The sequence below is a fragment of the Dama dama genome, chromosome 26 (assembly GCF_033118175.1).
Source record: "Dama dama isolate Ldn47 chromosome 26, ASM3311817v1, whole genome shotgun sequence".
In the NCBI taxonomy this organism is placed as follows: Eukaryota; Metazoa; Chordata; class Mammalia; order Artiodactyla; family Cervidae; genus Dama; species Dama dama.
Window position 1 is genome coordinate 37,522,790 of NC_083706.1, and position 18,918 is coordinate 37,541,707.

General features: G+C 37.1%; 1 protein-coding gene across 3 annotated transcripts in view; it reads right to left on the bottom strand.

Moving 5' to 3' along the window:
* SHPRH (SNF2 histone linker PHD RING helicase) overlaps positions 1-18,918 on the bottom strand; it is an 80,985-nt gene that overhangs the window by 15,897 nt on the left and 46,170 nt on the right. For all 3 annotated transcript variants that reach the window (XM_061130380.1, XM_061130381.1, XM_061130382.1), the window contains 7 exons: positions 13,041-13,214; positions 12,666-12,728; positions 11,482-11,707; positions 9,165-9,308; positions 7,981-8,082; positions 4,908-4,979; positions 3,312-3,500 (listed from right to left, as the gene is read on the bottom strand). In XM_061130380.1, coding sequence (XP_060986363.1) covers positions 3,312-3,500; positions 4,908-4,979; positions 7,981-8,082; positions 9,165-9,308; positions 11,482-11,707; positions 12,666-12,728; positions 13,041-13,214 — 970 coding nt within the window. The remainder of the gene's footprint in view (positions 1-3,311; positions 3,501-4,907; positions 4,980-7,980; positions 8,083-9,164; positions 9,309-11,481; positions 11,708-12,665; positions 12,729-13,040; positions 13,215-18,918) is intronic.

Genomic DNA, 18,918 nt, shown 5'->3' on the forward strand with positions numbered 1-18,918 from the left:
TTGTTCATTACAGGGTCAGGGTTTCCAATGACAAAAATGCTTTGTATGAAAGGGAGCCAAACTGAGGACACAGGGCACAGGTCACGTGGGGCCTATGTTCTGCCAGGAGGCCTACTTCACCCTCTAAAATGCCTGGCAGTTGTCAGAACTCGCAGGGGGAATTTTGTTTACTTTGCGAAATACCCAGGAGGTTCCAAGGGTCATTTAGGAATACTGTGACACTGCTGTTAGGGTAGAGACAGTCTTTACCTTAAATGCATACCCTAATTCACAATGAATACTTTATTCATTTTATTTAAGTGGTCAATCAATAGGATTCCTTACATTGGGAAATACCAGTAGAAAAAAAAAAAAGTCTTATATTATTTAACTCTATTTTTATGTTCTCCAAATATCCTTTACCAGAGATCAGCTAGATGATTAAGCATCATGTATGAAGTTACACTGTTTGCTGTGTCTGAGTGTCTTGACATGAATGCTTAGAGTGAAGTGAAAGTTTCAGATGAAAACTTTAATGAAATAAATGTCAAAACAATGCCTTCAGTATTTACATACAGCCATCTTTATATCCCTCAACTCTAAGACAGATGACATGATCAATTAAATGGGACAGTCTCAGACAGTCAGAGTGCAGTGAGAGTCTGAGAAAACAAGCAGATGCTTCAAGAACGTGGCAGAAATGTGACAGAGAAGGACACAGGCGGCAGAAATGGCAGACAGAAATAGTGACAGAAAACAAAAAGTAAATGCAGAGACAAGCAACGTGAGAATGTGGAAAAGTGATAAAACTTGCTTGCATAGTCAAGTATAATATTCAGTCATGTATTTAGTAAAAAGGAAACATAAGTATATGTACATCTAAAAGGTAAGAGAATTGAACTTTGATAAATTCTGTGTTCTTTTTGGAAAAAAAATATTTATTTTAATTGGAGGATATTTACTTTACAATATTGTGATGGTTTTTGCCATACATCAACATGAATTAGCCACAGGTATACATGTGTCCCCCCCATTCTGAACCCCTCTCCCACCTCCCTCTCTACCCTATCCCCATGGGTGGGTCCAGAGCACCCGCTTTGGGTGTCCTGCTTCATGCACTGAACTTACACTGGTTATCTATATTATATATGGTAATGTAAACATGTTCCAATGCTATAAAATTTTTTTTTGGTAGATCCTTCAATTAATTCATGTGTTCATCAATACCCACGAAAGACAGGAAAAAGAGCATAATAAACAGTATTTGTACACTGATATTCCTGTCCCAACAAGACAGCATATGTAAGTGTCCTGATCTTTCTCCTAGGTGTCTAGGAAAGCTGCCATAAAATGAACAGGTGTTTGGGTTTGATGGACTCAGTTTCAGAGATGGTGCTGTTTACTGGTAGCTAGGGCAATCACTTCCTAAACCTTCCTGCATGAAGTCTGACACAGCAGTTCCTTCTTATGCTTGTTCCCTGTGCTGTCATGAATGTGTTCACTGAAGGGTCAGCAGCCCTTCTTAGCCACACATGCCATCTGTGGACCCTGGGATGCCTGAGGCCAGAGAAGAATAGAGAGGGAAAGAAAAAAGACTTTTTATGTCAAGGAAAGGAAAGAAAAAACTGTAAGAGTAGGAAGAAAGGAGCGGGGGGAACTGAAAAAGAAAGCAGTTCTCTGTGTGGTCAACAGGCTAAAGTATAATCAACTCTGGATATTATATACCATCCCCTTGGACCACTTATTCAACAATCAAATCTCATTGCTTCAGTTTCTACCACCTCACATGAGTTACCCATTTTTATAGTCACATCTGGAGTACTGAATACCTATCTTCTTTGAAAAGGACGAACACAAGTATCACATGATATTGCTCATATGTGGGATCTAAAAAATTGGTATAAATGAACTTATTTACAAAACAGAAACTGAGTCACAATAGTAGGAAATAAACTTATGGTTGCCGGGGGGAGTGATAAATTGGGAGATTGGTATTGTCATATATACACTACTCTATATGAAATAGAGAACTAATAAGGACCTACTGCATCGCTCAGGGGACTCCACTCAATACTCTTAATGACACATATGGGAAAAGAATCTTAAAAAAAAAAAAAGTGGACACATGTATGTTTAACTGATTTACTTTGTTGTACACCTGAAACTAATACTGTAAATCAACTATATTTCAGTAACAGTAATAATAATAAAAAGGTCTCCTATTCTCTGATAAGGACCTGTGGTTAAGTCTACTCACAAAATACAACCCTGGACAGTAAGTGAGTATAGAGCAGCAGGGACCCAGAAGGAGGAGGAAATAATGAAAAATATTCCACTACTTCTAGCTTATGAGCCATCTCCATCAGTCTTCCAACTTCTTCTGGCCTGTATTCTCTACCATACTCATATGCTGAATTGTCCTCTAAGTTTGGTTAGGAAAACAAACAAAAAAAGCCTGTTTACATAAAACAAAGAGCAAAAAAACCTAGTAAAGGCTTTTCATTAAATAAATACCCTCTCAGGCAGAAAGTCCAATTACAGATCCTACTTGGATTTTGGGCTTCCCTGGTGGCTCAGTGGTAAATGCAGGAGACGTGGGTTTGATCCCTGGGTCGGGAAGAGCTCCTGGAGAAGAAAATGGCAACCCACTCCAGTATTCTTGCCTGGGAAATCCCATGGACAGAGGAGCCTGGTGGGCCACAGTCCATGGGGGTCACGAAAGAGTTGGACACAACTTAGCGACTAAACAACAAATCTGCAATTTATTTTATTTGGATTTTAAATTATAGTCTTCTATCTGAAAGTTCTGAATGAAGCATGGGGAAAAAAAATTAGGAAAATAAAGCAAAATTTTGGCTATAGTCTGAAATATCAATCCATGCCATCTAAAAATGCACTATCTCCTTGTGACAGTCTTCACTAATAACTTCAGGAATCAATTAATTTTATCCCTCAATTTGGTGCGGCATATCTTCTTTTTCCTGATACACTGGGCTGAATCGAAAAATGAAGAAAAAGAAACCTGGAATTAAACCAGAGCTCTATCTAGTATCTGTAGTGCTCAGAAACACTATTAAAGAAAAAAAGACTGGAATTCTAAGATGCCACTTTTTTTTTGCTATAGTGGGCATAATTATTACTATGTTTGAAAAAGCATTCCTGTGTTCCTACCGTGAGGAATGAGTAGATGTACTGAGGCTTGCAGGCAGTGTATCTACAGTCAACAGTAGCTGATTCACTGAGCCAGCCTCACTCTGATTTTGATGCTCTCACTGCCAGATACTGACTCCCATTACACTGCTCTGACTATGCATGTTCTTAGCCGACTTTACCTTCACAGGGATGTCTTCTTCCTGGCTGGCTTTCTCTGAGGTGAAGACATAGGAGATTTCCTTGTGAGACGTGGTCTGGCGGCAGATAGCACACTTAATGGAGCTCCTCTGAGACCCCACGCTGTACTGTTCGATAATAATTGAAATGCACTCGTTACAGAAACAGTGCCCACAGGTCAGGACTGCCCACTGAAGAAGAAAACACACACAGTATGCCTCAGCGAGATGCTATCAAAGATGCCGTCCAACCTACAAATCTACTAAAAGGAGAGGGAGAGAGCCATCATTTTGTTTCCTAAATATTTCATGATATATAATAAAAAACCTTTAAGTCATAAAAACTAAATTATACTTTTAAACTATTTTTTAGTGAACAATAGTTTTTAGTTCTGCTCACACTAATAGGAGGACTAATAGTCATCAATATTTTGTAAGATGTTGGTGTTCTCATTTCAGTATTTAGGAAAAGTGCAAATTACTCTAATAGAGTAACAGATTGACTACATATTAATTCTGAGCTATCATATCCAATACATTCTATACAACTTATTAAACAGATTTAATTTTTATATATTAAAGTATTTATTATACAGAAAATGAGATGCAAATGGTCAGGACAATAAAATTTCTGAGACAAATTAATTGCATGAATCTCATCAAAACTAAAAGTAAAGAAACTACTTACACTATGATCCTTTCCATTTTCATAGTAGCTTTTGTCAAAATGTTTTTATCACTTATTTATCAGTAACCTCCAGTATTAATGAGATTAATATTCTTTTGCTCAGTTTCCAATCTATCCTTTTACGATTTATTATCAATAAAATATCCTTTAAAATCTTCTCCATAAATCATGGAGACCAAAGGTATGTGCTTTCTGATCACTGCTGGTCAGAGCGCAGAATTCATGTATTTAAACTTTTCCTCTCAGTTTCATAGGAAAAAAGTGCCAGAGATACTTTCACCCATTTAAAAAAAAAAAAAGACTTTTTCAAATTAAAAAAAAAAAAATGAATATTCTGCTATTACGTATTTATTTATCAAAGTAGGAACTTACAGTATCACAAATCACATTTCATAAAATAAAAATAAGAATCTTTTTAAGGAGAACTAATATAGTACCATTTATTTTAGACATTTGTACACTAATATTCAAACACATATAAATTCCTTTAGGATTGCTGTTATTTGTGCTTTAAATTCTGGTACTATTAGATATTAATAATATTAAGTAAGAACTATGTTATTATACATTTGTAATACCGTAAGTAAATCTGTGTATGCTGCACTGTATTTCTGTACAATTCCCAAATATCCATGATAAACTGACAGACAAGTGCTTAAAATTATTCATCTTTAATGAAAAAGATGGGGTTATTCTAGAAACATGTTTGACCTATCACTTAAGGGAAAAAACATTGCTCAAACATATTTGACATTAAGCATGTTAGTTAACCTTTGGCCCTACCTTTAAGGCAGAGATAACATTTGCCTTGCATGCAAGGTTTGAGGGTAGAGTGGGGGAATTTGTATGTAGAAGCCTTTGAAAACTGTAAAGTATTTTATAAATGCATGTAGTATTTATTATAATTTCACCTGTTTTCCCAGTTGCCGAGCACAGATTGGACAAGGTTCTGGATTAATACCTCCTGATGTTTTGTCCTGAGACTGTCCAAAAAAGAAGAAATAAAACATGTATTAGTTATATTTTAAAAGCTGATACATGTTTTACAACTCATTTATAAAACAAACATTGGCAATTGAAATGAAAATAATCTAATAATTGAGATGACCTAATAATTCATATATTACCTAATACTATCAATCCTGAGATGTACAAATAACATTTATTAAGGAGTGAACAAAAAATTGGACACAATTTTTAATACCACTTGTGAAAGCTGTCATATTACTACACTTACGATTATTTGTGATTATTATAGAAGGCAAAATAAAAAGCAAAATATTGATACAATTTAGTTAAATTCTCAAATTTTACTTTCATGCTAGATTTTTTTTTTAATAAAGAAATAGGTATTCTGCGTATCCAGTTGGCATGGGATCACAGACAAGGGAAGAGGTGGCATTTATTCACGTAATTCTTTATTAATGCTGATTTCTTCTCAGGACCTTTTCTCTAACTTCACTAAGCAGAAATACTATTGATTTGAGAGCTATCTATGCCCAGAAATCATGTCAAAATATAATAGCTTTTCAAAAATCTCCTTAAAAACTGGAACATTTCCAAAACAAAGTCATCAAAATGAACAAATTTTAAAACTGAGGACAACAACATAAAGGAAAGTAAATTAGACTCATAGATTACTAACTGTTCTTGATTACCCTTTGACTTTTATAAGCAGGAAAAAAAAAAGTAAATTGTGCATGGATTCAGCAGTTCTAATGGTTAAAACAACTCCATTAACTGTAATGTAAGTATGCAGGCATTTATAACAGTTGAACTGAATTATCCTTTCCCTCTTTAATTAATGATTTATTTCAGGTAACATGTAACAAACCACTTAAAACCTTGGTGGCTAAAAAAACATTTATTTCTCCTAATTCTACCAGTCACCTGGGTAATTTTGGGATGGGCTGATTTGCCTCGGGCTGGCCCCACACTCACGTCTAGCAGTTGGTAAGAGCTGGTCTGGGGAGAGAGCTAAGTTGAGGTATTTGCTCCTCAAGAATGGAACCTGGGCTTCTTCACTTAGTCTGAGAGTCCAAAAACACAACACAACTGGAGGAATGTCACAGTGCATTACTGTTGCTTAGTCCCTAGGTGGTGTTTCTTTTGCAACGCCATGGGCTGTAGCCCTCCAGGCTCCTCTGCCCATGGGATTTGGAGTGGGTTGCCATTTCCTTCTCTAGGGGATCTTCCTGACCCAGGGAATGAACCTGTCTCGCCAGCACTGGTAGGTGGATCCTGTACCACTGAGCTACCTGGGAAGTCCCCAAAGTGCGTAGACTTTTCAAATCTCTGCTCTGACACAAGACCAAAAGCAAGTCATCTGGCTGAGCCCAGAGTCAGCATGGGAGTGGAGTAACTAAGAGCATGCACACAGAAGAAGGCATTACTATCTTAATCTTATAAACAATCTACCCGTTTGTCTTCTCTTCTAATTTGGTTAACATAAGAATTAGCATTGTTTCCATAAAGGGCCTGGTAGTAAATATTTTAGGCTTTGTGGGCCATGTGATCTCTACCCCAACAACTCAACTCTGCTATTACATAGCGCAAAAGCAGCTGCATGCAATACTTAATGAATGACAATAGCTGTGTTTCAGTAAATCTTTAAAATTTACAAAAACTGGTGATGGGTTGGATTTGTCCTATGTGCAGTAATTTATGGATTCCTTATTTTCCTTCATTTATAAACTAAATATTTTTCTCTATTTTTAGTCAAATGGGTTTTCCCACATAGATTGTATCTTTGGGATTTTAACCTTTTAAAAAAATAATTCAACATATAGAGGATATCTACTTATTCTATAACTAAAAAATGATCAACTGTCTCTTAATTTTGACTCTCATATTAAGTACAGAAATCTTATATTTTAAAAACTCATGTCCAGAAATATTAATATTTTTTTCCCCCATGTTACTTTAATATATCTGGCATTTTTGCATGAGATTGACTTATTAATTCATTTAATCCTCAAGAGGGTCCTACAAGAGTATTACTATTCTCATTTTACAGATGGGACAAAGAGAAGAAAGTAACTTGAAAAACAGTCCTATATCTAGAAAATAGTGGCTTCATGATCAAGCTTGCTCTGTCTAGGTCAAAAGTCTACCTTCTGCATGACCATGCTATTTTACCGATAATGAATGTTTTTCATTTTGTCATTACTGACATTTAATGATATTCACTCAAATGTTATTTTGCACCAGTTTCTCAGGACCAATTGCAGTCCATTCTTTGCTTCATTTTTCCTATCCAAAAATCTACTACTACATGTTTCTCTGATAAGTTACTGTGTTGACTCTCACATTTATGTTTGCCAGAAAGCTGAATTACCTTCATCAATGTCTGATATAGTACTTTGCTTACTACTCAGAAAATATGCTGTGAATTACATTAAATAATTCATTGCCATGTCCTCTGATTTAGTAGGTTTCCAAGCACACTTCGCAATTCCAATAACAAATTTAAAAAACATCTGTGTATGCATTAGTAGAGGCAGGTGTATGTATTATACAGTGCAATCTTCGCCCAGAGGTATGCTGTAATACGATCACTATTCAAGGTTTCAAACTAGTCTATTTACATTGTGCTATGCTATATACTTGGAGAAGGAAACGGCAACCCACTCCAGTATTCTTGCCTGGAGAATCCCATGGACAGAGGAGCCTGGTGGGCTACAGTCCACGGGGTCGCAAAGAGTCGGACACGACTGAGTGACTTCACTTTCTATGCTATACACTGCATACCTTTTACATTATCTGTATAACATATTTTCTATAGACATCATCTTCTTTTCTGATCTGCACAGGTACTGCAGATATAGCTACTGTTCTGACATAAAACTAACACAAACAAAAGAATGATTAAAAAAACACCTATAAGCATTAATTATGGGACTAAGAGATTAAATAAAAGGAGTCAATAAAATGGTTTATTGATAGTGCGATATCAGAAAAAGTAACATCTTTTAAAAACAATACCTTTTCCAAGTTAGTTAGGTAAAGAAGCTGCCCAAGCTTTTTCTGCAGCTGGGACGTAGCAACAGCTTTATCATTTAGCAGTTTTATACGATTCTGTTCTACCTAAAAAGCAAAATAAAACATCTTTATGCTAAGATGGTAACATTATACTAAACATATCCAATTTTTCTATTTTAATTCTTCTTTAAAATGTTTAAGAAACATATTTACGTGTGAAAACTCAAATGTGCAAAATGGATACTAGATAATATATTTTTAAAATTACATATATTTTGCTGTATAGAAGAAAAATTCAATGTAGAATGGTTTTAGATAAAAACTTCCCTATATACCTGATGTAGGATAAGTCAACCAAAGACTTTTTGTATGATTTTTCAGTAATAGTACATTCATGGAGCAAGGAAAAATAAAATGATATTCTACTTTGGTCATACAAATAAAGTGATTTTAAGAAATCCAGAGAAGAATCTGCTTTCCTCCTCTCTGTGGTGCTCCCTCAGTAGAATACAATAAACAGAAAAAAAGTATAAAAACAAGAGGAATCTGTTTTGGAAAAGGTTATTGAGAATTTTGTTTTAAAAATGAAGTGAAATTGTATACAATGAACATTTCTAAGTTTTTCTATATTACAGTTCCTAAGCTTTACAGAAAAAAAGATTTAAAAGATTTAAGGAACAAAAACAAATAATAAAGAAAGTTATATTTTTAACAGGAAGAAAGGTTGGTGGAATTATTTTTTAAATTCTGAGATACAAAGAGGGATTTAACAGGTCAATATCTGTTCATCATTTAGCAAGGGAAAACAGGGCAAGGTAGGTTCTTGGCCACTCTTTGGGGAAGACTTTTCTAGTTCTGGAAAAGCTGGGGTAACAGGACACATGTCTAAAGACTGATCAAGAATATCTTTTGGTTTTTGCACACAGAAAATGCTCAAGAACAGATGAATGTGCAATATGAAGAGAAACACATAAATGTGCAAATGTATCAAATCAGTGATCAGCACATGATAGATATGAAATTGCTCATCTTTGACCTACAGAAACAAAACACCATAGGGCTCAAACTAAGAGTAGTCAGGAAACAGTTATTGAAAACATCACCGTCCTGATCCCTTCTGTGCATCTCAGATCTTTGTGACTATCTATCTGCTGTGTGCTCTTTTCTGTGATTCACGTGCCGACTACCTCATGTGGTTCAATGATGTGAAGAACTGGCGGGCTGGGCTTTGGCTCCCGAGGATCACGGACCCTTAGTCGTTCTGTAGCCATTGCAAGTTCATCAACAGCAGACACACGATTCCTCAGAGCCATCCAATATTCATGAAGCAACTGACGGAACAGAAAAGACAGACAGTCATAAAGCACATAATTAAAATTGGGTAAAATCACTTAGAATCTTCAGTGAGGTCTTAAGACATAAATAGTTTTTTCATTAGGGTCTAAGGTGCAAGCCATCTTGGGCCATTTTTGGAATGAAGTGTGACTGGATAATCTTCACAGGACACTAGAGTACATCGCTTCTTCAGAATCTGAGGAACAGCACACCCCAAGATTTCTTGGTAGGATCAAAGATTTTTAGAGCTCAATACTAGACTGGTGGAATCTCTGCTTTATTTTCTAAAAGAAATACTTTTTATTATAAAACATTTCACATTCTCCATTTTAATATATATATAGGATAATGAAAATATTAAAATACACAACTGAGTCCACATCATCCAAATTAGGAAAGAGAATTATGTCAGTTCCTTAGAAAGCCTGTGTTCTTTCTCAACTGCCTTGCTCTCTTGCCTCACACCTTCTTCCTTCAACATCCACCAATGGGGTAACCACTATTCTGAACTGGACTTATTATTCTGTACTTGTCACTGGAGTTATATTAATCTACACATACTTAATAATCTGGCTACATAAGTTTCTGAACTTTGTAAAAATGATTACCAATCATTACAAATTTTTGACATGCTGTCTCCAGTAACACTGCGCTTTAAGTTAGATCCGGATGTGTGTAGCAGTAGCTCATTCATTTACACGGGTCTAAAACGGTGGAGTCTGCAATGTCACAGAGAAAAAAATGCACAAAGATCTAGGTGAAACGCGTGATAAGCATTCCTCTGACACAGAATATGTGGCTAAAGTGAGCTCAAGGGAAGACTGTAGGGGCAAGTGAACACTGTATATAGTACTGTCTTCTTCCATGACCTGCTATGATTAACGGTGTTAATATGCTTTTGCTTTTAGAAGAGTAATGTGAAGAGAAAAAAATTACCACAACACTTTGGCCTCTACAGAAGTATCATTCCCTAAACTATCAAATGCATGAACTGATAGACAACTTAGCTTCTATTTCTTGAGAGAAATTTTTATCCTGCTTTAAAAGGAAGAACTTTAGATTAAATAAATAAAAGATATCAAGCGGAATTATAACAGCATAAATAAAAAAACCTATTCCTTTTATTTCCTCCCCCATCTCACTTGCAAAGTAGGACAAGGGATTAACAAATCTACAATAAAAAGAATTCCAGTAGTCATGTATGGATTTGAGACTTGGACCATAAAGATAAAGAAAGCTGAGTGCTAAACAATCGATGCTTTTGAACTGTGGTGTTGGAGAAGACTCTTGAGAGTCCCTTGGACTCCAAGGAGATCCAACCAGTCCATCCTAAAGGAGATCAGTCCTGAACATTCATTGGAAGGACTGACGCTAAAGCTGAAACTCCAATACTTTGGCCACCTGATGCGAAGAACTGACTCATTAGAAAACACCCTGATGCTGGGAAAGATTGAAGGCAGGAGGAGACAGGCACGACAGAGGATGAGACAGTTCGATGGCATCACTGACTCAATGGACATGAGTTTGAGCAAGCTCTGGGAGTTGGAGATGGACAGGGAAGCCTGGCATAGGGCAGTCCATAGGGTTACAAAGAGTCAGACACAATTGGGTGACTGAACTGAATTGATATAAAGGAAAATTCAAAATTAATAAATTCTGGAATCTCAAGTACAGAATTTGATGAAATTATTAAAGTATGAATATGAAGGGTCCCTTTGTGCATTATTAATTGCAATGGTTTCTGGTCTTGTATGTTGAGAACTATTTACTAAGTTCAGTCTTCAAGGTTGCTGTTTGGTTGTTATTTACAGAACAAAAGCAAAACAAAACAAAAAAGGAAACAAGTCCTACTCTGATTTCAAAGAATAGCAGTGTAAGGTCAAGCTAAAACAAGAATAACATACTTTCAAGGCTAAATAGAAGGTTTCATATAAATTTCATTTTAGTTATTATTTTTCATAATTTAATAAATAGAAATTGCTTATTTCTTCAGTATATTTATTATTAATTAATACAATCATTACATTTCATGGAAAGATAAATTATGACACTTCAACTTGCTAAAGCAGATTTTTAAAAATTGAAGAGAGAAAAAGGAAAATGGCAATTAAAATTAATGTAAAAGTGGAGAATTTTTAATATAGGAAGGAAGATTTAAATTACTGTTACCTTATATTCCTTCTTCCAAGCTTCAAAGAGATCCATTGAATAACTTCCCTCATCAATGAATTCCACATCAAATCTATGTGATTTTGCAAATGACAGTAGAGCTTTCATAGATCGCTCTGTCTCACTTATTGCCCATAGACCACGATTGGTGGTAGTTATTCGGTCATCCACCAGTCCCTCTTCATCTTCTATCATCTCCTCAAATATTGCAGTCTGGCCTTTGACTCTGAAGGTGTTTGAGAAGAAAACCACAATAACTACTGTCAGTGGGTAACAAGTACCATAAAAATGGTATTGGCAGAATCAACAGGAAAGCAAGGTCAAAAACAAATACTTCATCAACAACTTTCAATGTCATATCTATAAGATCATGCTAGCAAGCCTTTGGAAAACCACAGCAGCCTTGAGGCATCATTCATTTGACCAGAGTTCTTTTAAGAGCAATCTGGCATAGTAAAAAATGGTTATAAATTCCAGGCTAAAATCTTACTCTGAGAATTCAAATACAAAACACAAAGTACCACCACTATCAACCACAATGAAAAAGGCCACAGGTTGACCGGAAAGTGCACTGGTTTCTTTTTTTCTTATTTTTGAGGCAATCAGAACTTAGCCTTTTTTCAATTTCCATGTTTGTAAAATCAAGATAATTTTGCTAATGTCATATTTCTACGTGTCTTCAGTTTACAAATGAGGATCCTCAGGCTGAGAGAAGGCCCCTATGCACATTAGTGAGCAGGGATCTGAGTTCAAATCTGTTGGACTGGACAGTCTGTGTCCTCCTTTCAAGAACACATACGATTATTAGCACAGACATAAACATTTAGAGGGTAAACTTCAGCAGAGGAAACTGAGCATGATACATGGTCAAAAGCTAATTATAAATTGATTGAAAAAGAGAGAAAAAAAATTACTTTGAGGAAAATATAACCCTATACATTAAAGTACCAAGTCTTAGGGCATCCCTAGTGGTGCGGCGGCTAAGACTAAGCTCCCAATGCAGAGGGCCCAGGTTCGATCCCTGGTCAGGGAACTAAGTCCCACATGCCATAGTAAAAAGATCCTGTCTGTTACAATTAAGACCCAGTGCAGCCAAGTAAGTAAATAAATAAAAATAAATATTAAAAAAAAAAAAAAAACCAAGTCTTGTAAAATGTTTCATTTTAATCTATCAGAGAACTTACGTGTGAGAAAATAGTTTCGACTCATACTCTGTGAACAATTCATCAGCCTTACAAAAGACACAGCTGGAAAAGAAGAAATTATGAGAGAAAGAGTCACAGACACATCCGGCAATCAGGTAATCTCTAAAAGAGGCTGAGTATTTTATACTTCACATTTTCGTTACAACAAATATGCCATTTTAGAAAAAAAAAATAGTCCTTTGCTATGTGGTCTTAGAGAGGTTTTTATTTTTTAAGCTAGATTAACAACACGTCTCTATTTCTATCTGAATGCAAATGAAAACAAGTCTTATGTGAGCCGCTGTTTCTTCTCTCAGAAGGAATCTAGCTCAAAGGAATGACGTCATCTGCCAGGTGATTTCTGCTATTACCCACCAGTTGAGAGGAAGTCTGACTGGTCGGAGATGGCAGATTGTTGCAGACTCAATAACATGCCGAGATGGAGGTCCCTCCAGGTTTTTTACAGCCTCTCTCACTTGCTTCTGGAACTTACTGAGCTCTTCCATATGTGTTGTCAGTAAGAACTGAAGTCCTCGGCAGTCATGGAACCTGATTCCCACCACCAGCACCACACACAACAAAGAAAAGAACAGTAGGTTAATTTCTTGAAAATTCAAAAAGTGGCTGGCAGTGTGTTAAAGAAATTGCAACGTTTACCAAGTCACACCTGGGTGAGTTTATCTTAGGCCTGTACGCAACTGATATCTGCTAGTAAACAAAGAATAACAACACTGGGTAGTCCACTATAAAACATAACAAAACATCTGATAGTTGCTGGCCTCTGAACCAAAAAACAGTAAGCAAAACCTATGTCTCTGTCTCTGATGTCTTTGAAAGATCAGAATTGTCACATTTTTTTCTTTTTAACTCTGACTGATGCCCCCTGGCATTGATGCTCTTCGTGGAGTGGTGGTGACTGCAGGATGAGAAGACAAGACAGAAAAGTGAGAAGAAAGAATAAAAGTGGCCAACAGTTATTTTCCATATTACCAGGAACTTGTACATATACACATGTATTTTTATTAACCATTAACTAAATGCAAGCCACTTTGCCGAGCACTTCTCCTGTTAACCTCAATAGACATCACAGTCCCCGCAATGTAGATAAAACTTAATGAATTAAAGCAATTTAAAGTTAGAAAGCTATGTGGCAGAACTAAGAGTTAAATTTAAAAGCTCTTAACCACTCTGATAAACTACAAATGAAACAGGTTAAGACAAAAAATTTATGGATGTGTGTGTATGCATTTCTGAAAGGAAAAACAAAGCCTAGAATAATAAGAAATTTAAAAGTAAAAAAATATAAATGGGAATTGTTTGCTTTTTAGGTTAAGACTATACCTGATCTGCCTCTTTTTTTTTTCATTTATTTTTATTAGTTGGAGGCTAATTACTTTACAATATTGTAGTGATTTTTGCCATACATTGACATGAATCAGCCATGGATTTACATGTGTTCCCCATCCCGAGACCTGCCTCTTGAGAAACCTGTATGCAGCTCGGGAAGCAACAGTTAGAACTGGACATGGAACAACAGACTGGTTCCAAATAGGAAAAGGAGTACGTCAAGGCTGTATATTGTCACCCTGCTTATTTAACTTATATGCAGAGAACATCATGAGAAACCCTGGGCTGGAAGAGCACAAGATGGAATCAAGATTGCTGGGAGAAATATCAATCACCTCAGATATGCAGATGACACCACTCTTACGGCAGAAAGTGAAGAAGAACTAAAGAGCCTCTTGATGAAAGTGAAAGAGGAGAGTGAAAATGTTGGCTTAAAGCTCAACATTCAGAAAACAAAGATCATGGCATCCGGTCCCATCACATCATGGCAAATAGATGGGGAAACAGTGGAAACAGTGGCTGACTTTATATTTTTGGGCTCCAAAATCACTGCAGATGGTGACTGCAGCCATGAAATTAAAAGATGCTTACTCCTTGGAAGAAAAGTTATGACCAACCTAGATAGTATATTAAAAAGCAGAGACATTACTTGTCAACAAAGGTCTGTCTAGTCAAAGGTATGGTATTTCCAGTAGTCATGTATGGATGTGAGAGTTGGACTATAAAGAAAGCTGAGCGCCCAAGAATTGATGCTTTTGAACTGTGGTGTTGGAGAAGATTCTTGAGAGTCCCCTGGACTGCAAGGAGATCCAACCAGTCCATCCTAAAGGAGATCAGTCCTGGGTGTTCATTGGAGGGACTGATGTTGAAGCAAAACTCCAATACTTTGGCCACCTGATGCGAAGAGCTGACTCATTTGAAAAGACCCTGATGCTGGGAAAGATTAAGGGCAGGAGGAGAAGGGGACAACAGAGGATGAGGTGGTTGGATGGCATCACCGACTCAATGGACATGGGTTTGGGTGGACTCCGGGAGTTGGTGATGGTCAGGGAGGCTTGGCGTGCTGCGGTTCATGGGGTCGCAAAGAGTCGGACACGACTGAGACAATGAACCGACTGATATCCTTCTTCCTAAAATCCATATACCATTCTCCAAATTGTTCATAAGAGACTACTCTCCTTCCTAAAAGGCTTTCCCAATATTTCACATTAGTCTGTTTCTTTCTGTTCATGGAGTTTATTAACAACATTATTCATTTTTGCAGTTTGTTGCTGTTAGCTGCTAAGTCATATAGGACTCTTCCGTGACCCCATGGACGGTAGCCCACTAGGATCCTCTGTCCGTGGGATGTCCCGGTCAAGAATACTGGAGTGGGCTGCTGTTTCCTCCTCCGGAGATCTTCCTGACCCGGGGTCAAACCCCGACCTCCGGCACGCATGCTGTGCTTAGTTGCTCAGTCATGTCAGACTCTGTGACCCCATGAACCACAGCCCACCAGGCCGCTCTGTCCCTGGGAGTCTCCAGGCAAGAGCACTGGAGTGAGTTGCCATGCCCTCCTCCAGGGGATCTTCCCAACCCAGGGATCGAACCCAGGTCTCCTGCACTGCAGGCGGATTCTTTACCATCTGAGCCACCTGGAAAGTCCCAGTACTTTGTTTACACATGCTCATATTTCTCAAATTACTTATAACTCTTGTCTTCTCATTAAACTAACTTTTAGAAGGTAAGAATTAGGTTATATCCCCTTTTAAAAAACATGTATAATAGACAGAATAACTGCTCAGTATTTCTAAAAAAAATTACATAGAGATACTTAAAATTAGGTTAGTTATCAATACTATTCACAAAAAGAAAACAAAGTTTTTTTATTTGTAACTTATTAAAAATTTAAATTGCTCTTCAAAAACTAACTTTTGAACCAACAGGAAGAAGTGGCTTTGGAAAAATTCTCTTAACTGACTCAGATCTGAGCATGTAAGTAAGGACTGAAAAATATCCTTACAGATTAGCATTTACAAGTCTTAGTGACGCCCTATCTTGCAGGTCTTCAATGAAGAGCAAAGATAATAATAGATGGTAACTCTTAAACACTGTACTAATGGTAGGTAGCATTGTAAGTAAGCACTTTTTTCTAATCTTAACAACAATGCTTTGTGGGTTTATAGATGAAGAAACCAAGGCAGAGAGAGCTTATATAACTCTCCCAAGAACACAGAGATAATAACGGGTGGAGTTGAGGTATGAACATAGGCAGTCTGACTCAAGAACCTACTTGTACTCTTAATCACCAAGCTAAACAGCCTTCCTTAAGGATTACTAACAAGCAAACAGGAGTACTTTGGTTTCTGAGATAAAAATTTCATTAAAAAACAGAGCAACTGTGTTAAGATGATGTCTGAATACATATAATCTAAAACAATGTTAACTTTAAAAATGCATTTTCTTACTTTTTATTTATGTCTAGTGCTTTTAAAATTCATGTTTGATGATAAATTATACATTTAATGTTTCCTATTGGTCCTTTTATAGCCATGAGACCTCAAAATATTTAATAGAGGATATATTCTAGTATGGAGATTTACAACTTCTAAAAGTAGTTTCTGCGTGATTTGAGAAAAACAAATTCAAGACATATAAAAATATCTTTATCAGCTGATTCCACAATGCTGGCAGAACACATTAGGACATAGCTTTAACACGAGATAAAACATTGTGACATAAAGAACAACTAATTGGGAACGGTGATTCTGGGCTTAACAGGAAAAAAGGAGTGCACTCAAAAGCAGTTAGTATTTGCCAAGAGAATATGCTGATCATAGCAGACACCCTCTTCCAACAACACAAGAGAAGACTCTACACATGGACATGACCAGATGGTCAACAGCAAAATCAGATTGCTTATATTCTTTGTAGCCAAACATGGAGAAGCTCTATACAGTCAGCAAAAACAAGACGGGGAGTGGACTGTGGCTCAGATCATAAACTCCTTATTGCCAAATTCAGACTTAAATTCAAGAAAGTAGGGAAAACACTAGATCATTCAGGTATAACCTAAATCAAATTCCTTATGATTATACAGTGGAAGTGAGAAATAGATTTAAGGGATTAGATCTGATAGACAGTGCCTGATGAACTATGGACGGAGATTCACGACACTGTACAGGAGACAGGAATCAAGACCATCCACAAGAAAAAGAAATGCAAAAAAGCAAAATGGCTGTCTGAGGAGGCCTTACAAATAGCTGTGAAAAGAAGCGAAGCCAAAAGCAAAGGAGAAAAGGAAAGATATATCCATTTGAATGCAGAGTTCCAAAGAATAGCAAGGAGAGATAAGAAAGCCTTCCTCGGTGACCAAGGGAAAGAAATAGAGGAAAACAATATAATGGGAAAGACTAGAGATCTCGTCAAGAAAATCAGAGATACCAAGGGAACATTTCATGCAAAGATGGGCTCAATAAAGGATAGAAATGGTATGGACCCAACAGAAGCAAAAGATAGTAAGAAGAGGTGGCAAGAATACACAGAACTGTACAAAAAAAGATCTTCAGAACCCACATAATCACGATGGTGTGATCACTCACCTCGAGCCATACATCCTGGAATGTGAAGTCAAGTGGGCCTTAGGAAGCATTGCTATGAACAAAGCTAGTGGAGGTGATGGAATTCCAGTTGACCTATTTCAAATCCTGAAAGATGATGCTGTGAAAGTGTTGCACATAATATGCCAGCAAATTTGGAAAACTCAGTAGTGGCCACAGGACTGGAAAAGGCCAGCTTTCATTCCAATCCCAAAGAAAGGCAATGCCAAAGAATGTTCAAACTACCTCACAATTGTACTCATCTCACATGCTAGGAAAGTAATGCTCAAAATTCTCCAAGCCAAGCTTCAACAGTATGTGAACTTCCAAACGTTCAAGCTGGATTTAGAAAAGGCAGAGGAACCAGAGATCAAACTGCCAACATCTGTAGCATCATCGAAAAAGCAAGAGAGTTCCAGAAGGACATCTATTTCTGCTTTATTGACTATGCCAAAGCCTTTGACTATGTGGATCACAGCAAACTCGAAAATTCTGAAAAAGATGGGCATACCAGACCACCTGACCTGCCTCTTGAGAAATCTGTATGCAGGTCAGGAAACAATAGTTAGAACTGGACATGGAACAACAGACTGGTTCCAAATAGGAGAAGGAGTACGTCAAGGCTGTATATTGTCACCCTGCTTACTTAACTTATACACAGAGTACATCATGAGACATGCTGGACTGGATGAAGCACAGGCTGGAATCAAGGTTGCCGGGAGAAATAATAACGTCAGATATGCAGATGACACCACCCTTTTGGCAGAAAGGGAAGAAGAACTAAAGAGCCTCTTGATGAAAGAGGAGAGTGAAAAAGTTGGCTTAAAGCTCAACATTCAGAAAACTAAGATCATGGCATCTGGTCCCATCAATTCATGGCAAACAGATGGGGAAACAGTGGAAACAGTGTCAGACTTTATTTTTTGGGCTCCAAAATCATTGCAGATGGTGACTGCATCCACAAAATTAAAAGATGCTTGCTCTTTGGAAAAAAAGCTATGACCAACCTAGACAGCATACTAAAAAGCAGAGACATTACTTTGCCAACAAAGGTCCATCTAGTCAAGGCTATGGTTTCTCCAGTAGTCATGTATGGATGTGAGAGGTGGACTATAAAGAAAGTTGAGCGTCAAAGAATTGATGCTTTTGAACTGTGGTGTTGGAGAAGACTCTTGAGAGTCACTTGGGCTCCAAGGAGATCCAACCAGTCCATCCTAAAGGAGATCAGTCCTGGGTGTTCATTGGAAGGACTGATGTTGAAGCTGAAATCCAATACTTTGGCCACGTGATACAAAGAGCTGACTCATTTGAAAAGACCCTGATGCTGG